This window comes from Macaca nemestrina, chromosome X (genome assembly GCF_043159975.1).
Source record: "Macaca nemestrina isolate mMacNem1 chromosome X, mMacNem.hap1, whole genome shotgun sequence".
NCBI lineage: Eukaryota > Metazoa > Chordata > Mammalia > Primates > Cercopithecidae > Macaca > Macaca nemestrina.
The window spans coordinates 53,618,265-53,638,849 of record NC_092145.1 but is presented as its reverse complement, the minus strand read 5'-3'; the positions used below and the strand labels follow the sequence as shown (position 1 = coordinate 53,638,849).

At 42.9% G+C, this 20,585-nt stretch overlaps 1 protein-coding gene across 1 annotated transcript; it reads left to right on the top strand.

The window, feature by feature from the left end:
• The first annotated feature begins 7,124 nt into the window (after positions 1 to 7,124).
• On the top strand, positions 7,125 to 8,563 carry LOC105499341 (protein ARMCX6-like). The gene is made up of 2 exons (XM_011771886.2): positions 7,125 to 7,251; positions 7,411 to 8,563. The coding sequence occupies exons 1-2, from the start codon at positions 7,125 to 7,127 to the stop codon at positions 7,974 to 7,976; spliced, it is 693 nt and encodes a 230-aa protein (XP_011770188.1). The 3' UTR covers positions 7,977 to 8,563.
• The last annotated feature ends 12,022 nt before the right edge of the window (positions 8,564 to 20,585 follow it).

Sequence of the window (20,585 nt, the reverse complement as noted above, 5' to 3'; positions counted from 1 at the left end):
GTTTATTTGAATCGTCTCTCTTTTCTTCTTTATTAGTCTAGCTAGCAGTCTATGTATTTTATTATGTTTTTTTTTTTTAAAAAAAACAGCTCCTGGATTTGTTGATCTTTTGAATGTTTTGTGTGTGTGTGTTTGTGTGTGTGTGTGTGTGTGTGTGTGTGTCTATGTCCTTCAGTTCAGCTCTGATTTTGGTTATTTCTTGTCTTTTGCTGGGTTTGGGATTTGTTTGCTCTTGGTTCTCTAGTTCTTTTAGTTGTTAAGTTAGGTTGTTAATTTGAGATCTTCCTATCTTTTTGATGTGGGCATTTAGTGCTATAAATTTCCTTCTTAACACTGCCTTAGCTGTGTCCCAGAGATTCTGGCACATTGTCTTTTTGTTCTCATTAGTTTCAAAGAACTTCTTGATTTCTGCCTTAATTTCATGATTTACCCAAAAGTCACTCAAGAGCAGGCTATTCAATTTCCATGTAATCATATAGTTTTGAATGAATTTCTTAGTCTTGATTTCTAATTTGATTGTGCTGTGGTCCAAGAGGCTGTTTGTTACAATTTCAGTTCTTTTGCATTTGTTGAGGAGTGTTTTACTTAAAACTATGTGATCAATCTTAGAGTAAGTGCCATGTGGTGATGAGAAAAATGTATATTTTATTGTTTCTGGGTAGAGCATTCTGTAGATATCTATCAGGTCCATTTGATCTGGTGCTGAGTTCAGGTGCTGAATATCTTTGTTAATTTTCTGTCCCGATGATCTAATATTGTCAGTGGGGTGTTAGAATCTCCCATTATTATTGTGTGGGAGTCTAAGTCTCTTTGAAGTTCTCTAAGAACTTGCTTTATGAATCTGAGTGCTCCAGTGTTGGATGCATATATATTTATGTTAGTTAGATCCTCTTGTTGACTTCAACCTTGTACCATTATGTATTGCCCTTCTTTGTCTTTTTTTAAAATCTTTGTTGGTTTAAAATCTGTTTTGTCAGAAACTAGAATTGAAACCCCTGCCTTTTTCTGTTTTCCATTTGCTTAGTATATTTTCCTCCATTCCTTTATTTTGAGCTTATGAGTGCCATTACATGTGAGATGGGACTCTTGAAGACAGCATACCGTTGGGTCTTGCTTTTTTATCCAGCTCACCACTCTGTGCCTTTCAAGTGGGGCATTCAGCCCATTTCCATTCAAAGTTAGTAGTGATATGTATGGATTTGATCCTGTCATTGTGCTATTATATGGTTATTTTGCAGACTTATTTATGTGGTTGCTTTATAGTGTCACTAGTCTGTGTGCTTCATTGTGTTTTTGTAGTCACTAGTAACAGTCTTTCCTTTCCATATTTAATACTTCCTTCAGGAGCTCTTGTAAGGCAGGTCTGGTTGTAACAAATTTCCTCAGCATTTGCTTGTCTGAAAAGGATCTTATTTCTCCTTTGCTTATGAAGCTTAGTTTGGATGGATGTTAAATTTTGGGTTGGAATTTCTTTTCTTTAAGAATGCTAATTATTGGCCCCCAATCTCTTCTGGCTTGTAGAGTTTTGGCTGAGAGGTCTGCTGTTAATATGATGTGCTTCTCTTTGTAGGTGACCTGGCCTTTCTCACTTGTTGCCTTTAACTTTTTTTCTTTCATTTCAACCTTGGAGAATCAGATGATTATGTGTCTTGCAGATGATCTTCTCATGGAGTATCTTACTGGGGTTCTGTGCATTTCCTGAATTTGAATTTTGGCCTTTCTAGCTAGGTTGAGGATGTTCTCATGGATGATATCCTGAAATGTCTTTTCCAAGTTGGTTCTATTCTCCCTATCTCTTTCAGGCACACCAATCAGTTGCAGATTCAGTCTCTTTACATAATCCCACATTTCTCAGAGGTTTTGTTAATTTGTTTTCATTCTTTTTTTCCCTCTATTCTTGTCTGCCTGTCTTATTTCTGCAAGGCAGTCTTCAAGCTCTGAGATTCTTTCCTCTGCTTGATCTATTCTGCTGTTAATACTTGTGATTGGATTATGAAATTCTTGTAGTATGTTTTTCAGCACTACCAAGTTGATTATGTTCTTTCCTATATTGCCTATATATGTTTTTTTATTCTGTCAAGTTCTGGTTTTTTTTTTGTTTTGTTTTGTTTTGTTTTTTGATGAAGTTTCACTCTTGTTGCCCAGGCTGGAGGGCAATGGTGAAATCTCAGCTCATTGCAACCTCCACCTCCCAGGTTCAAGAGATTCTCCTGCCTCAGCCTCCCAAGTAGCTGGAATTACAGGCATGTGCCACCATGCCCAGCTAATTTTTGGTATTTAGTAGAGACAGGGTTTCACCATGTTGGTCAGGCTAGTTACGAACTCCTGACCTCAGGTGATCCACCTGCCTCTGCCTGCCAAAGTGCTGGGATTACAGGCGTGAGCCACAGTGTCTGGCCCATTTTTTATTTTTTGAGACAGTGTCTTGCTCTGTTGCCAAGGCTGGAGTGCAGTGGCATGGTCTCAGCTCACTGCAACCTCCACCTCCTGGATTCAAGCAATTCTCCTGCCTCAGCCTCCTGAATAGCTGGGACTACAGGTGCACACCACCATGCCCAGCTAATTTTTGTGTTTTTAGTAGAGGCAGGGTTTTGCTATGTTGGCCAGGCTGGTCTTAACTCCTGACCTCAAGTCATCCACCTGTCTTGGCCTCCCAAAGTGCTGAGATCACAGGCATGAGCCACTGCACCCAGTCATCTCCTGCAATGTTCTACCATGATTTTTAGCTTCCTTGCATTGGGTTATGACACACACTTTTAGCTCAGCGAACTTCATTCCTATCCATATTCTGAATTCTACTTCTGTCATTTCAGCCATCTCAGCCTCAACCTGTTTCCTCACCCTTGCTGGATAGGTGATGTGGTCATTTGGAGGAAAGAAGGCATGCTAGCTTTTTGAGTTTTCGGCCTTCTTGCATTGATTACTTCTTGTCTTTGTGGGCTTATCTGCCTTCAGTCTTTTAGATTTCTGACTTTTGGATTTTTTTTCTTTTAACAGTCTGGCCACTTTTCTGTAGGCCTGCTGCAGTATGCTGGGGGCCCACTCCAGTCCCTATCACCTCAGATTTTCCAGTACCTGAAGCTGTCACCAGTGAAGGTTGTGAAACAGCAAAAGTGGAAGCCTGCTCCTTTATCAGAGAGCTCCATCCTAGGGAGGTACAGACCTGTTGCTGGCCCAAATGCACCTGTGGGAGGTGACTGGTGACCCTGGATGGGAGGTCCCTTCCATTCAGGAGGAACAGGATTGGGGACCTGCTTAAAAATGTAGTCTGGCCATGTTTTTGTTGAGTAGCTGTGCTGGGCTAGGGGCACACTTTAGCCCCTGGTCATCTCTGAAGGCTGAAGGCTGGAATGGCTGAGTCACCTGAACAGCAAAGATGGTGGCCTTCCTTTTGTCCTGGAAGCTCTGTCCCAGGGAGGCCTGAAACCTCTGTCAGACAGAGAACACTGGTGGGGGTAGCTGAAGACCCTGGTTGGGTGGCTCTACCTGGTGATAAAGAGCAAGTTTGGGGACTGACTTAAGAAAGCAGTCTGGCCATGTTTTCAGAGGCTGCTGTGCTGTGCTGGTGTACCACTTCTGCCCCTGGTAGCCTCAGACACACCAAAGCTTGAAGACTAGAACTGCTGAGATGTCCAACAACAAAGATGGTGGCCCACTCCTCCCTTTGGGAGTTTTGTCCCAGGGAGTTTTCAAATCTTTGTTGGCCAGAGAACACCAGCAGGGGTTGCTGAAGGCCCAGTTGGGAGGTCTGCCACCATTGAGGAGGAACGGTTTGGGGGAAGGAAACAGTCTGGCCATGTTTTGGTAAAGCAGCTGTGCTGTGATGGGGGATCCCTTCTGCCCCTGGTCAGTTTGGACTCTCCAAAGCCCACAGGCTGGAATGGCTAAGTCACGCAAACAACAAAGATGGAGGCATGCCCTTCCCCGTGGGTGCTCCATCCCAGGTAGGCGCCACACTGCTACTGGTGACTGGCTGGAATTCCAAGCCAGTGGGTTTTATCCTGTGAAGTGCCATGGACATGGAACCTGCAGACCTTCCCTGCTCAGCCCCCTGGTTTCAGCCTCTTTCCTAGGGGTAGTAGGAGTTCTAATCTCCTACTTTGCTGGAGTTGCAGTTACTTTTGCTGGGAAACCCAGAGCCAGAGTATTTAAAGCTCCCTGGTCTCCACATGTGTCTGAATGGCTGCTCTTTCAAGACTCTGCATAGCTCTGTGTGTCAGACTGAAGGCCTTGGTGGAGTGGGTTCATGAGGGGATCTTCTGACCCAAGCGTTGCAAAGATCAGTGGGAGAGGCATGGGTTTCCGGGGCTGTACATTTACTCACTGCTTTCCTAGGAGGGGGAGCTTCCCTTGGCTTCGTGTCGCTCCTGGGTGGGCCATCATCCCACTTTGCTTTTCTTGACCTTTGTGGGTCAAGTTGTTTCCTTGATTAGTCTCAATGCAAGTACCTGGATATTTCAGTTGAAGGTGCTATATTTACTCACCCCTTCCATTCCTCTCCATGAGAACCATCCACCCTAGCTGCTTCTAATTGGCCATCTTGGCCACTCCACCCTTCATTTGTCTAACTCACTATTGAGATCTTTAAGTAAACTTTTGTTGAAGTATACTGTATATACAGAAAAGCGCACAAGTGATCAGCTCAGTACATTATCACAAAGGGAGCAAGAAATAAACATGAACCACACACTGGAAGCTCGCTCTAAGCCCCCATCTACTCACTAATGCATCCCAAGGGTAACCACTATTCTGACTTGTAAAAATATAGATCGTTTTGAATTTTAAAAAAACTTTAGGTAAGCAGAATCATACAGTATATATTATTTTGTGTCTATTTTTTTGCTAACATTGTCTGTGAGAATAATCCATACTGTTGCATGTAGAGTATTCATTGCCATTTATGTATGTACTGTATTTTATGCATCCATTCTGTTGATGATGGATATTTAGATTGTTTCCAACTTGGGACTATTATGAATAGTGCTGCTATGAGCATTCTTATACATGTCGTTTGGTAAATATATGCATGCATTTCTCTCGGGTGTAATGTCATAAATTGTGCATATTTTTACTCTGAAAACAAAATTAGGGGGTAGAGCCTGGAGTATAGTGAACTCAGCAAGGCAAATGCTATCTTATGGGGCTCTGTTGGGAAAACTAGGTGGTCTTGTCCAAGAGACAGCTCTGTTAATTTCCATGTCCCACTGACCTTAACACTTGACATTTCAGCTAGAGTGGGTATTGCCTTAAATACTATTCTCTGAAATAACCAGTGGTGTCATTCTAGCAAGTATCACTCCAGAAAACTCCTTATACATACAAAGGTGTAAAAGTATTTTTAAAAGGTCATTATTTCCAAGAAGAGTGAGCAGAGGCAAGAAAAATATAATTAAAAATATTTAGTTCTCCATTCTTGTTTTATGAAATCTGCTTTTTCATGGATCTAAGCAAGATGATAGATATTAGTTGCTGAGGGGAGGGGAAGTAAAGAGATGGGCTATTGCCCAGTATTCTAGGATGAAGATAAAGAAGTATAAATACAAAGAGACAGTTGCTCCAGGAGAAGATAAGAAAGTATCAGAATAAGTTTTGTCTCTGGAAATCAGAGAAAAACAAATTCCCACAAAAAGGTAATGCATTTTCTTTTGGATTCCAGGATTGGCGAAGAAAAAAATGAGTGACAGGTCTGGTGTGCTGGGGGGAAGAGAGAGAGGGAGGCACACTCTTGCATCACTACTGGTGACAACCATGGCTCATTAGTGACATATATCTCAGGTGACCAAGATCTGTGGTAAAGTCAAGTCTTTTTGATCCAGCCATCAGCTCTCTGCTGTTGACCTCAGAGAGGCATCTTTGTAGATGAGTGAAGAAAGAAGAAACTGCTCTGGTTATGTGCAGGTTGGTGTGAGAATGAGGATTGCCTAGGAAGTCTTAGGGTCAGGATTGGGACAGAGTCATCTTCCCCTATACTCTCGCCCCACCCACCAGCTTATTTTAGTTCTCTAAATGGTGCATAGGATCCGGGGGAGAGTTGGTGTTGGGGATCTGAGAGTGAGAGATGAGAAATGTTTGACAGATAGAGTCCAGAATCAGTAAAAGGTAGGAACTGTGGCCTATCACCCAGTGCTGTGTTCGCCGACCCTACTGATAGATACTGGTTTGTTTGTCTGTCTGTAGGGGGCAGTGCAACCCAAGAAAAAGGAAGAAGAAAATTACAGGTTATTTGGTAGAGACTGAAGCAAGAGTGTATTCCTTCAAGGAAATGTGGAGCCAGAACCAGTCACAAGAGGGTGGTACACACAAGTGCTAAACTGGAACTTGCCCTTCTACTCCTGTCTTGTTTTCAGAAAACCCTTAATCCCAATCCTTTATGGCTCTGGGAAAGCAGTGTCAAAATCTATAGGGCAGAAAGGGGAGTGAGGTGAGGTAGAGCAGAAAAGTGGGAATTCATGGGAGAAGGGCAAGGGATAAAGTGGCAGGAAGCCAGGGTGGGGAAGATGGGTGTGCCTGAGACCTAAATGGGAGACTTTGGAAGGTTACATTCCTCACTCTGGAGTGGATGCACCTGAAACTTACATGTGAGTGCATTTGCCAATCTCTATTCTCTTTTCTCTGTCTAGCTGTAGACAATAATCTAAGTAAGGGAGGAAAGAAATTGCCCAATTGCCCCACACAGTGTGATATGCTGGAGATAAGGGGTAGAAACGAGGTGTCTGAGGCAGACTACAGAGTCCAGAGGCAATTTAGCTTCTCCCTCTCACAGCCTTTGTTCTTTTCTCCTCTTACATTGGTGCTGGAAAAAGATAAATGCTGCACCTCTGAGCTTGAGGGAGGTAAAACCCCAGAGGAGGAATATTTGAAAATTAAGACCTTAAATCCGGAAATAGAGATACTGATACCCTTGTAACCTGTGCATTGACATGTCTCTTTGGGGAGACTCATCTAAAAGCTCTATGTGTTTGCATGGCTGCTAGGTCCATGTTGGATGGCAATTAGATTGATTGTGTCCAGGAAAAGAATGTGTAACAATCTCCTTCCTAAAATGCCACAACTAGATCACCTTTTAAAGAGTGAGGCCCATCTGTGACTTGCATTAGATGTGGGATATACACTGACTGACGAATATGCGAAAGATGATATGGAAATCTGGTCTAGAAGTTGACACACTGTTCATCCACTTATCAGAAGAAGGCACATCCAAACAAGAAAAGACGAAAATTGCGGGGGAGCTGCAGACAGTGGGGAAGAAAGGTAAGGTCCATGATCTGCAGTCAAGAGTTGAGGATGAGCCAAGCCCTGGGGATTAGTCTGACAAAACCATGGGCAGTAAGAACTCACAGCCTCTTCAAAAGCAAACCATACAAATAAAAATGAATCACCTATTCCCCAATGAAAATTTTTAAAATGCTGGATATGCTCAAAACTTTAAAAAAGGTAGTTGTGTTCTGGACCTCTCCAAGTGTCTTTTCATTCAGGGAAAACTGTTGTTTGCTGAGCCCAAGGATGCCGGCTTTCCATTTAGCCAGGATATCAATAGCCATTTGGCCAGTCTCTCAATGGTTAGAAACACGGGCCCCACACCAGACCCCACTGTTAGAGAGGCTTTGTGTGCCACGGATAACTTAAATGCCAGCATTGAAAGTGAGGGCCAGATTAAGATGTACATCAATGAAGTGTGTCAGGAGACTGTGTCACATTGCTGCAACTCATTTCTGCAGCAGGCCGGATTAAATTTGTTAATAAGCATGACAGTTATTAATAACATGCTTGCCAAGTCCGTTTCAGACTTGAAGTTTCCTTTGATATCAGAGGGAAGTGGATGTGCTAAGGTTCAGGTTTTGAAACCACTGATGGGTTTGTCTGAAAAGCCAGTCGTGGCGGGGGAGTTAGTCGGTGCCCAGATGCTCTTCTCATTCATGTCCCTCTTTATCAGAAAAGGAAACAGAGAGATTCTCCTGGAAACCCCTGCCCCATAAACGGCCCTCTGGAACACAATGGGACGGAATCCACCCACAACGCGCTTGGTTTGCAGATGTCAAAGAATCTGCAGAGGGTGCTACTGAAGATCCAGCCTTAGCCAATCACCACCTCATTGGGTGAAAGTTCCAGGGCTCAATCCAGGACCACACTCTTATTGGCCAGGCAGGGGCTCCCACAGAGCTTTGAGTAACTTGTTGGTTGTGCAGTCTGCAGGCAATGTTGGCACTGTAAATTCCTCCCTTGCAGCCTCCTTCATGTGGTGAGGGGATCACTTCAGCTGCCTGCTGTGGACAAAGAACATCAAATTACAGCTATTGTTGCCTGTGGTGGTCTCCCTGTCCAAGCAGAACCGCTTTGCAGAGACCAGACGCATATCGCAGCTTGAGCTGAAAATGCATTTGTTGCAGCTTAGGTTGAATTATTTTTCGTTTACTCTTTCTTCTACACGCGCCTGATGGATAGTGAACCTATTCATCAAAAAAGTGCACTGCTCTTCTGTCTATTGTACCGACTTAACCTCTTCCACCCAAGTCCGCATCTGTGTGTATCATCAATAAAGTTGTGTGCTTTGATTGGCAGAAAAGAGTCATGGTCCTTGTCCTTGAGTTTACAGTCTGCACTGAGAGAAGGACAAAAAAAGCACGATAAACGCCAGCTGACTGGGACTTCTGTTCCCTGACAAATGCCGGCTTATCGGTGCTCACAGGAGGCAGGGATAGAGAGGGGCTGCAGTGCTCAGAATAAACTTCAAGAAGGGGCTGGGGGCGGGGGTGGGAGGAAGGGAGGGGCACAGCGGGGGAGTTCGTGGAATTAGGATGGAATGTTGAGAGGACTGAAAGAGACAACACCCGTGGAGCAGGCAGCACCGTGCCCGGCACAGAGAAATCCCTTCTTAATGTCTTTTCCTTGACTGCCAGCCTAGAAAGAAAGGTCAGTAACCCCGGCCTTTTCGTTTGTCTGCGCATCCCGACGTGGGGATGGGGACCGGGGTGGAGCGGGTGGGGGAGCTCTACCACGCATCGGGGCGCATTTATTGCACAAAGGTTGCCGCTTGCCCAGCACCTACCCTGTGTAGTTCTGTCCCTCCTGCGAAGCCACGGGGAAATCTGCTTCCAGCCCTCCTTCTCTCTTCCTTGGGATCCCCGGCGCTACTTCCTGACAGAGTGAGAGGGTTGGCCGCTGCTCCCTTTGGAGCAACCTCCTTTCTTCCATATCCCCACTACCTTTGGTGGGACCCTGGAAGGGGACAGTGGAGCCTTCCATCAACTACCCGCGGGGGTGATAGGGCAAATGCTGAGGGCACTTGGCACGACCGAGGTCACTCCATCCATCCGGAGACACCTCCACACTCTCCATCTGAGGTCCCTGCACTTTGCCAGGAAAGGAAGAGCCCGTGGGCACAGAAGCACTCCATGGGTCAGGGCAGCTCGTTCTGCCCCTGACCCGCCCCCATCTCCAACATTACCAGATCCTGCCCAGCAGGTTTAGCCCCTGAATCAGCAAAGCCAGGTTCCCTGTATGTTTGTGTTGTGTGTGTCAAGAAGTGGTCCCCTTCCCTAAAGCCATGGCAAACCCAGTAAACACATCTGCTTCCTTTGGGCAAGGCTGCTGCCGTGCCGGTACCCTCTCGGTCTCCCAGGGCTGCTGCTGTGGGTCACTGTGTCCTGGGCGGCCGCCATCTCTGTGGTGCTGGGCATTCGGCTTGTTCTCTTCCACACAGAACAAAGCTTTCTTTTCTTGTCTTATTCTCCCTTCCCCGCGCAGCTTGGGTTCCAGGTGGGTTACAACTTTCCTGCTTGTACCATCTGCCCCACAGTCCATGCTGGCCAGAGGGCCTGAGTGCCTGCCAGGTCCCCTGACCAACTCTGGGAAACCCTCCCACCTGGAATGGGGACCAGGCCTCTTCCCAGGCCCTGGTGTCTGGGATGGCCAACAAACGACTTGCAGTTATTGTGACACCACACCCCCCATCAAGGCTCACACTGCTGGGGCTTCCTTGGCTGGCTCTGGGAGCCCTGTCTCAGTTCCTAAGGGTTCCTAAGAGCTGTCAGAAGGACCACCCTTTCTCCCAAGCCAACCACAGTTTGGCTGGGCAATCTGATTTCAAAGGGGATTTCCCTGCAGACAGCTCCGCAACCACTTTTCCCAGTGGAGCCTGCTTCACCAACACTGTCTTCAGTGACACCTCATTGCTCAGTCTCTTTGAGCACAAAGGCATCCTCCTAGCCTGTGGTCCGGAATTACCATGCACGTCCCTACTTCCCTGCATGCTACCAAATTTCCCTTTGCGTACACTTGTCCACCATCTCTGAGGCACTTGACACAGTGAGGCCGCAGCTGAGTCCTAACTCAGGGAGCGCCCCAGAGGCTTTCTGCCCATCTCCTGAGCAAACTCTGTTACAGAAAAGCCCATCAGCGTCCAAGCGTCTCCACGGCATTGTCTTGGCCCAAGTCAAAACCCTCCTGTCCATTTGCTGGCACTGCCCTCCCAAAAGCACTCACGCACAGCCCTTCTGTCCTGCCCCCTCATCCCCTGACTGGTTGCAGTGCCTGGGTACGAGCCCAGTTCCCGTGGATTCTGCCTCCCTGGGATGCGTAGGGGAGTCGGGAGCATGCCTGCCTCCCAGGGCCTGATCAAGACACTGAGAGGTTCTCAGCACTGGCAAGAGCACCGGTGCCCCCATTCCATATGTAACGCAAACATAAAAACAGCCCCGAGCCATCAATCACAATACATACCTGCCTGCTGCAACCAAAAGACAGTCTTTCTGGGCTTCCCCGTGGCAAAAATTGGGAAAGGTCATCAATCCTGAGTTTGCCACATTCTGTGGGGAGTGCTCTGCCTTGATGGTGCCACCCCAGCCTGAGCCTGTCTCTTGTGTCAATCTGGAACTGCTGCCACAGGCTGTCTTCCATCTCCAGAAAGGGCCCCCTGGGTTTTGCTTCTCATCTATCTCATGAGCTCGTTTCCATTTGGTGTCTGTAGGCACTGACTGACTTCCAGACCAACTTCAGGTGCCCTCTCCAGCCTGCGGCCTCTCCTAGGGATTTTGTGGTTTGCCACCCCCACCCCGCCCCCCTCCAGGTGAGTGCACACAAGGTTGCAGACATCCAGCTTCCCGGCAGGCGCGTCCTGTCTCAGACACTGGATCCTCACCGGGGTACTGTGCCACTCTCAAAGCAGTGTCCACCACAATCCCCTTACTTTTAAGTGCCACCCTGAACCAACATAGCCCTCACCCAGTCTGTCCCTCTGACGATGCACCACTTGGCAAAGAGTTGGGTAGCTGTGGCGAGGGGTTGCTCTTGCCTCTCTTCTGAGGGTCACTGGCTGCTCTATGATGCAGATGGGCACTACGCCAGAGTCCAGCAGAGTGCTGCAGAGGGCCGGCCTTTGCCCCATCTGTTACAAATGCCAGATGTGTCTTCTCACTGGCTGCCACTTCCCTACTCTCTGTGATCATGGCCTCCTTTCCATCCTGGAGGTCCATTTTCCCTTACTGCCTCTTGTTTTGGTGTGAAGTTTAGGACAGGCTTTCCCACTTTCCCATGAACACAGTCTCCTTGGCAGTTTTCTCGTTCTTTCACACCTTTCTATTCAGAGTTTTGTCTCACCGATCTGTCTGGAATTTACTTTTGTGCAAGGTGAGAGACAGTGATGTGACTTGACTTCTTTTCCCTCATGATTAGCCGATGAGCCCAGCACCACTGGTTGAGCACTCCGTTCTAGTGCTGTCTGTGGCACGTTCTGGGATCCTCATGTGCCCAGCTGCGCACCCACTCTGTGGTTTCCAAGCATTAAAGTTTCTCCTGAGGCACATCCCTTTCCCTCAGGAACCTCTTATTGACTTGGAGTCCCTCAGCTCACTAGGTGGCCTAAGGCAGGTGGGGTGTGTGTGTGTGTTGGTGGGGAGAGCTGTGTTGGTGCTTGTGAGCAGGCCTCTGCTCCAGGTATGTTCTCAGGACATATTCTGGCCCACGGGAAGCTTAGGAACTCTCATCCTGCCGACCTTTGCACCATGGCAAACTGGGCACTGGTCTCTCTCCTCTCCCAAATTACTATATCTGTACAAGAAAAGTTTCAGAACAGTGTACTGTGTATATAATTGTAAATATTGTATATCCTGTAACACTATATACTGTTTTATGTAATTATACTTTTCCTAAATATAGTGTGGAGTATCTCTGGAATGATGCACAAAGAAATGATTGCTGTGTTTTTTGTTTTTTTGTTTTTTTTGGCTCCTAGCATGTATTATATATTAGATCTGCAAGGAGAAGATCCATAACTCATTTAATTGTCTTTTTCTGTCCTTTGTGCCTCTTGAATTTTGTACTTGTTTATCCATGTCCCATTGGTAAATAAATTTACTAAAAGACAATTATTGCAGGTTTCTGTACAAGCTGTTGATGTAGCATTATCATTCTACAGTCAGACTCTTTTGGTGAACTCTCTTATTAATTTTATTACATTGTCTGTTTTTTTTCTTTCTGACTTCTTAAGTAGATAAATGCACTGTACAAATTATGACAGTTTTATCTCTTCCTATTCAATAGTTTTTAGTTCATTTCTTTTACTTATCTCATTGCATTGTCAGGGACCTCCAGAAAAACAGTATTGATGATACAGCACATATTTGTCTTGTTTCTGATTTTAATGGTCGATGTTTCAGTGTAAGGTTGGTGTTTGCTGGAGGTTTCTGAATAAATAGTATGTCATGTATTTATATAATAGGATTTATAAAGCATTAAAAATGAGTGAACGGCTGGGCGTGGTTGCTCACGCCTGTAATCCCAGCACTTTGGGAGGCCGAGGTGGGCGGATCACCTGAGGTCGGGAGATTGAGACCAGCCAACCAACATGGAGAAAATCCCATCTCTACTAAAAATATAGAATTAGCCGGGTGTGGTGGTGCATGCCTGTAATCTCATCTACTCAGGAGGCTGAGGCAGGAGAATCACTTGAATCCAGGAAGCAGAGGGGTTGCAGTGAGCCAAGATCGCGCCATTGCACTGCAGCCTGGGCAACAAGAGCAAAACTCCGTCTCAAAAAAAAAAAAAAAAAAAAAAAGAAAAGAAAGAGTGAACTAGATCTCTATGTATCAGGCTTGACAATTTTCACAAACCTAATGTTGAATGAAATAATCAATTTGCAGAAAGACTTCGTATAATGCCATTTATATAATTTTAAACATATGAAACTATGTGTTATATTGATACATATATTTATAGCAGTATTTAAAATGGACACTGACAGATGTACATCAGTTTTGCAATATCAATTGCCTCTGGGAATGGCTGGAGGAAAATGTGACTCCAACAATATATACAATTTAATTTTATCTATTAAGAAAAAGATTATAAACAAATATAAACATTAACATTGCTAATTATGGATGATGTATACATAGATCCTCATTGTTTTTTCTCTATATATCTTTTTTTTAAATTAAAACTAAAGATGTATTGTGTACCCAATACAATTAATTTTAAAAATTCCATCACCTAGACATATTCTCAAGAAATTTTAGGATAATAAGGACTGAAAGGAGACCTAAAAGCTTCCCAGGATAAGGGGAATGCCACCTACAAATCAAACTGGCATCAGACTTCCTAGTCATAATACTTGATGATAAATGTCGATGTATAAATGCCTTGAAATCCTTAAAGAATATACTTTTCTCTAGTATTCTATTCCTAAACATACTATCAAGCAGGTATATAGTGACAGTAAAGATGTCTTCAGGACTGTAATTACTTAGAAAGTTTACCTCCTGTAGAGTTTTCCTTAGAAAATTGTTTGAACATGACTCCCACAAAATGAGGTAGTAATCAATTGAAAAGTACACATGGAATCCAGGAAATAGTGATCCCAACTTGGAAAAGTAATAAATGTTACTTTTAAGGTGATGGTCAAATAACAGGTCCTGATTAGGCCAAAGTGGAGCAATATGATAGAAGATTTAGGGTAGTGGATGAACTAATGAATAAAAGGAGACTTGGTAAAAGGAATTGAGAGGTTAGAAAATGAGAGGTTAGAAAAACTAGAGGGTGTGATAAAAGCAAGTAAGGGAAGAAAAACAATTAGATGATCATCTAAGAAAATATTACAGTAATGACCCTCAATAAACCATGCCTCCCTGTATCCATGCCATTGTATAGTCCCCTCCCACATTGACTCTGGGCCTGGGCATGTGATTTGCTTTGACCAGTTTAAATGTTAGGAAACATGACAAAAGAGTAGGCCTGGACAGAGCATTTTCAGTGAGGCTTGCACTCTTTCTGCTCTGAAACCACCATGTGTGGAGCTGCCCAGGCTAACCTGTGTAGGGTGAGACTACATAGAACAGATATGAAATGTTTCAACTGAGGAATCCTAGAAAGAATTGTCAGATAAGCTGGGCGCGGTGGCTCACGCCTGTAATCCCAGCACTTTGGGAGGCCGAGGCGGGCGGATCACAAGGTCAGGAGATCGAGACCACGGTGAAACCCCGTCTCTACTAAAAATACAAAAAATTAGCCGGGCGCGGTTGTGGGCGCCTGCAGTCCCAGCTACTCGGGAGGCTGAGGCAGGAGAATGGCGTGAACCCGGGAGGCGGAGCTTGCAGTGAGCCGAGATCGCGCCACTGCACTCCAGCCTGGGCGACAGAGCGAGACTCCGTCTCAAAAAAAAAAAAAAAAAAAAAGAATTGTCAGATAAAATATAGGAATACCAGTTAAATGTGAATTTCAGCTGAACATCTAATAAATTTTTTGTGTATGTGTTTTCCAAATATTGTATGAGACATACTTTAAAAATATTAATTGTTCATCTTGAATTCAAATTAATCTGGGCATACTGTGTTTTAATTTTCTGGATATAGCAGTCCTAGCTACAGGACTGCTAATCTGCCAGGTGACTCCAGCAACACGAATAACCTCAGGCAAGACTAGCAGAAGAACCAACCAGATATGCCCAATAGGAACTACCAATCCACAAAATAACCAGCAAATAAGATGGCTATTTAAAGTCACTGAGTTTTGGAGTGTTTTTTTTTAATGCAACAATAGACAACAGATGAACAAAACAAAACAAAAATGTGTATTTGCTCCAAAAGTGCAGCAAATTAAGATACAGAATGAATTCAGCATTTTGATGGAATATAAGGAAAAATAATCTATTACGTCTCGAATGTAAGAATAGTCCCCCTTACGTGACTCAAGGGCCTTGAGGTGGAATATTTCTAAACTATAGTGGCCTCGATTAAATCATAACCTAATCCCAGGTGTCTGTTGAGTCTGACCTGGGCACATAAGATGGGGCAGGCTTGAACTAGCTCCCAAGTTACTAAGAGTGATGCAGGTAAATATTCCTGGGGTAAGATGCATTCATAATGTGATATAGTTTTTTTCTACCTTGCACCTAGCTGTACTACCCCAGAAGATAGTACATAAGTAGACGATGGTTACATGGCTCCCAGAGAAGTCTGAAGTGACCAAATAGATATAAAGGCAACCCTTCTACATCCCAAGAAAGGCTTAGGTTGAACTTGTGAAAGTATCTGAGATATCTGAACACTAGTCACGTGATATTATCCTCAAAAAGGTACCTTCATGGGATCATAAAATCAAAGGGAGCTTGCCTTTCTAATGGAGAGAATGCAGTTGAGCTTCTGGCTTTATATAACCATCTGCATGCAGCTAAGTTCCAGTTTACTTTTATATTCTATTCTGTAACAACCAGGTGTTTCTCCCATTAAAACTTTCTGCTTTCAACTCTAGACATTGAGAACAATGAAGTGTGTTTAGATTATTATGACTACGTAAATGCTGCTCATTGCTGAGCCAAGTAGTGTCCTAGCACTTGAACCCATCTTCTATAGTTTTAGAAACTGATTCACATATCACCTGTGGGGATGAGATTATAAGTAGACATGAGATTCAGTGTAGCTAACAGAATGTGTCATAGAAGGTGATAAAAGGCAGAAGAAAGAATAGTGGAATGGATATCCTCATTTTACAAAGTGCAAAGTAAAGAAATACTAGCGGAAGTTTATGAAATAAAATAAAGTTTTATGTATATTATTTAAAGTTAAATTTAGCTACTTTATATGTTTTATTTTTATTGCCTACTTCTTTCACAGAAAAGCAAGCTTAATAAAGGCTACCTCTGCTCACTACCAAATTTCAAATGTTTTGAATAGTGCATGGCACACAATGGTGCTCAAGAAGTATCTATGGACTGCATGATTAAACTAAAATAATAATAATGCTATAAAAAATGGGAATAAGAGGGGGGAGAAAGTATGATAATATAAATGAGCTAAAGTGTCTTATTTTTATATCAAAAATTTGTTAGGAATACAAGTGTATTTTAAGAGTCTTGAAGATAACCACAAGAACAGGGTTTCCCAGGCACTATTAACATTTTAAGCCAGGGACTGTCCTGTGCATTGTAGGATCCCTGGTCTCTGCTTTCAAGACACCAGTAGCACTCTTTCCCCCAGTTGTGACAACAAAAAATGTCTTTGAACAGTGACAAATGTCCCCTAGGGAGCAATATCACTCCTACTGAGAACCACTGCATCATAAGGAGTTAAAAATCAGAAAAGTTGAGAAAAGTTTGGCATTCTAGAAAGTGATACTGAGTCTAGGCAAATTCAAAAGGGAAAACCGTTTTTATTATAAATTCTGTACTATAGAGTTTTTGTCAAGTGTATGTATTGTTTTGATACATATTAATATTTATTCAAAAACATTAATGAGGTAGAATCAACAGGGCTTTGTGACAAGCTGGCAATATAGAGTGAAAAAGATGGAAGAGTCAACAATGATTAGGGTTCTGGCATGTGCAACTGGGTGGATGATGGTTGTTTTCATCGAGACAGGGAATACGGGTGGGGGAATAGTTTTGTTGTAGGAGCAGGGAATAATGGCTCCAATTTCAAATATGTTGAGCATGAAATATCTGTGAGATATGTAATCTGTAGGCATCAAATAAATTAATCCTGAACTCAAGATATATAGACTTGTGAGTCATTAATATATAGATGATAATTGAAACGATAGCAGTGGATGAGATTCCTGGAAGGAGAAGAGACTTGAGAACAGGACCCCAAGGAACAGCAATATACTGAGTGTGTAATATTTTAGTCTTTTTTATGCATCTTAATGCTTAAATTAGTTAGGACCATACAGTAAATACGGTTTTAGATTTTTTAAAAACAAATTGTATCTTTGCAAAAATAATGAACATTTATTGAAGCCATTTGAAAAACATGTAGATAAGCACAAACTACTCTCCAGAACCAGAACTGCAGCTTCAGGCCTCGATGATCAAATAGAGTAGGCATTGAGCACTAATTATGTGCCAGGCAGATGGAGATTCAATAGTAAACAAAACAGACACCATTCTTGTGTTAATACAGCTTATTATCTAGTAGAAAATATAGTCAAAGAAAACAGGAATTTACAATGGAGTTTGATGAATGGTATAAAAATTAATAATGGAAATCTACTTCACCTACAGATGCAGTGGGATGTGATTAAAGCATCTTCAATGTCCTCCATTTTCCTCTTATTTGGCATGAGCTTAGTTGCAAGAACAGGAAGAAACTGTTTTGAGTTCCTTTGCTCCCTGTACTGTGTAGTAAGAACGTTCAGGAAGGATGGCAGAGAACATGGAGTTGTTTGCCATTGTGGGCCTTACTAGAGGCTCTGTCCAAGCCAAGCTTCTCAGTATTCTGGGTTCTGATTCCTTCACAGAGAGTGTCTCCTTGGATTTGTAAATTGGTTTTATACTTTATAATCTGTTCAGTTAATTTTCCAGAAACTCCCTAGCTGCACTCTCGATTCAGTCACTCGGCAACACCAAATTCCAAAAAGAGAGAGACTGTATATTTCTCAAAAATGAGAAGCATGCACAAGTTGACAGCACCTCAATGGGCCCTATGGGTTATAAGAAGCAGAAAGAGATTGAGATGAAGAAATCACAGAGACAGGTCATGTTTGCAGGAAGCAACCTGTTCGCTTGGTAACATTATAGTTGACCCTGCCCCTGAGTAGCAGGAGAGAGCCCCAACTGTCTTGCAAAGCCCCAGCTACCTCTTTGTAATGGCTTGGGCCACAAGGAAAATTGTTGACATTACGGAAGACAATGCTGGCCCTAATCTTAGAAGAACTATCTGCAAATAACTGATTTGAGAAAACCTGATATTTCCTAAATATGGTGAATTAAAATGAAACTGGCATACAAGGTAAACACAAATTATACATGAAAAAGAGAGAAAAGGGACATGAAAACTAAATGGCAGATGGTGAAAACTCATCTGAAAAATGTTACCATAAAATAGATGAAAATTTTCACCAAATATTTCATATGAATTTGAAAGTTTTAATAAAGCAAGTAAGCAAGACCTCAATAAAGGAATGGGAAAATAAGAATGAGAAGAAATGTGATCTGTGAGGCTTCTGTGAAAAATGTGAAAAAAGAAATTTAACAGTCACAGAGATGAAAGCAAAAATGGCAGAAGCACAAGGAAGAGAGAAACTATGACAAAAGCATAGTAATTAGTGTCAAATCTATGTACATTTAGGACTAAGACCAAAACAAATGTGGTGATTATGTTTACAGAATGAATGTAATGGTGATACACTCAGATGGAGAAGCAATTATACAATGAACAACAATTGGAAGAGGAAAGAAAAACAAGGTGGGAGGTAATGTAAATATGTTGATTTTCTTATCCTTAATGACTGAGGTCAAAAGATACCACCTAAACCAGACAAATATGGTGATACAGGTATAAGTACATTGAATAGTATAAACACTAAGAAATATAATCTAATCAACTAAAAGTGCATGAAAAGAGGAAAGGGAGCAGGGCAGAGGACTAAATGTGTATAAAGTTAATCCTTAAAGCATTATTCATAATAGCAAGAAAAATGAAAAACACACAAAATATTCACGACTAAGTAATTATGACACATTAATGCAATAAAATACTATTCAGTTATAAAGTGAAAAGCGAATTTTTAATCCAGTGATAACCAATGATTGACAAGGTCATTTACATATTGCTCTGTGTGTGTGTGTGTGTTTATTTGTATGTTTATGTGTGTCTGTATAATATCTCTAGAATAATGCATTAGAAACTGCTTCTGGTGGGAGAGAAGCAAGTAGTTGGTAAGAGAGGGGGTTAAAGATTTTTAAATGTATACCCTTTGTTATCTTTTGAATTTTGAACCACTAGGATGTGTCACCAGTTTTTAAAAACAAATTAAGTTTAAAAATAAGATAAAATGCAGGCAGGCACGGTGGCTCATGCCTGTAATCCTAGCACTTTGCAAGGCCGAGGTGGGCGGATCACCTGAGGTCAGGAGTTTGAGACCAGCCTGGCCAACATGGCGAAACCCCATGTCTACTAAAAATAGAAAAATTAGCTGGATGTGGTGGCATGCGCCTGTAATCCCAGCTACTCAGGAGGCTGAGGTAGGAGAACACTTGAACCCTGGAGGCGAAGGTTGCAGTGAGCCGAGATTGCGCCACTGCACTCCGGCCTGGGAGACAGAGCGAGGCTCTGTCTCAATAATAATACTAATAATAATGTAAAATATAAAGAGTTGGCTGACTGATCTTTGCCCAGCCTTGTAGATATCATGTGAGATCCCTAATATATGTTTTGTAGAGTTTCCTCATTCCATGTACATCTGTCTTTGTTCTATCCTCCTGAAAACTGAGGCAAAGGGTACAGGGCAATGTCCTCATTGCCAACTTGGCCCCTGTGTCCCTGTCCATTTTCATTATTCACCATCAAGAGTAAGTACTTAGAATATTTCTCTGTTTGTATATTTCTCAAAAATAAGAAGCATGTGCAAGTTGACAGCACCTCAATGGACCCTATGGCTTATAAGCAGAAAGGTACTGCTAGTACCTTGTTCAAGAAACTTTGAGTTCTCAAAGCTAATTTTAAAAATTCATAGCCATCAATTTCAAGTTTTCCTAAATTCCAAAAGCTGCCATTACATATTGGTAACCAGGCCTGGGAGATTCTGACCAAAGATCTTTAATAGAAACCAAAAGTAGTGAGAACTCAGGACCTAAAGGAAATGTTTATCAGAAAGAAACTTTGTGGAAAGGAGAGAGGAGACATGAAGGAAAAACAGCTAATGTCTTGTGTCCTGGTCCAAATCAGTTCCCAAATTGAAACCCTAGAGAGTGGTGGGTATCAGGTATGACCAGATAAGTTACTGGGAAATTTAAGAGTATTGGGGTTAGTTTCTTCACTTCCATAGGAACAAGCTGAAAAAATGCTGAGTCTAACATGGGACAGCTCAAGTGGAAGGCTAGAAAAGGCTGTGAGAGAAGGCTGGTGATAACATCTCCCAAGACTTCCCTTACCTCCATGCCCCATCCCCAGCTGAGAGGGGAGGTTGCCAACTTCATCTATGACCCAATTCAAAGGACTGGATAATTAAAAATACAGAACTCTGGATATAGATCTATGCATTGACAATTGGTCTTTGTGAGATGCAAATATTTATTCAGAAGAGGGTTGTGTAACACGGTTATCTGGAGTCTTAATTGTGGTGATAGCTTGAGCCATCAAATTGCCTTTCCTTCCTTC

What these genes read in the sequence shown, in the direction of transcription:
- LOC105499341 (XM_011771886.2), top strand. Translation starts at nt 7,125, where the DNA reads ATGCGAAAGATGATATGGAAATCTGGTCTAGAAGTTGACACACTGTTC. An exon ending in GCAGACAGTGGGGAAGAAAG is followed by an intron (nt 7,252 to 7,410) that starts GTAAGGTCCATG and finishes TTTAAAATGCTG; the next exon opens with GATATGCTCAAAACTTTAAA.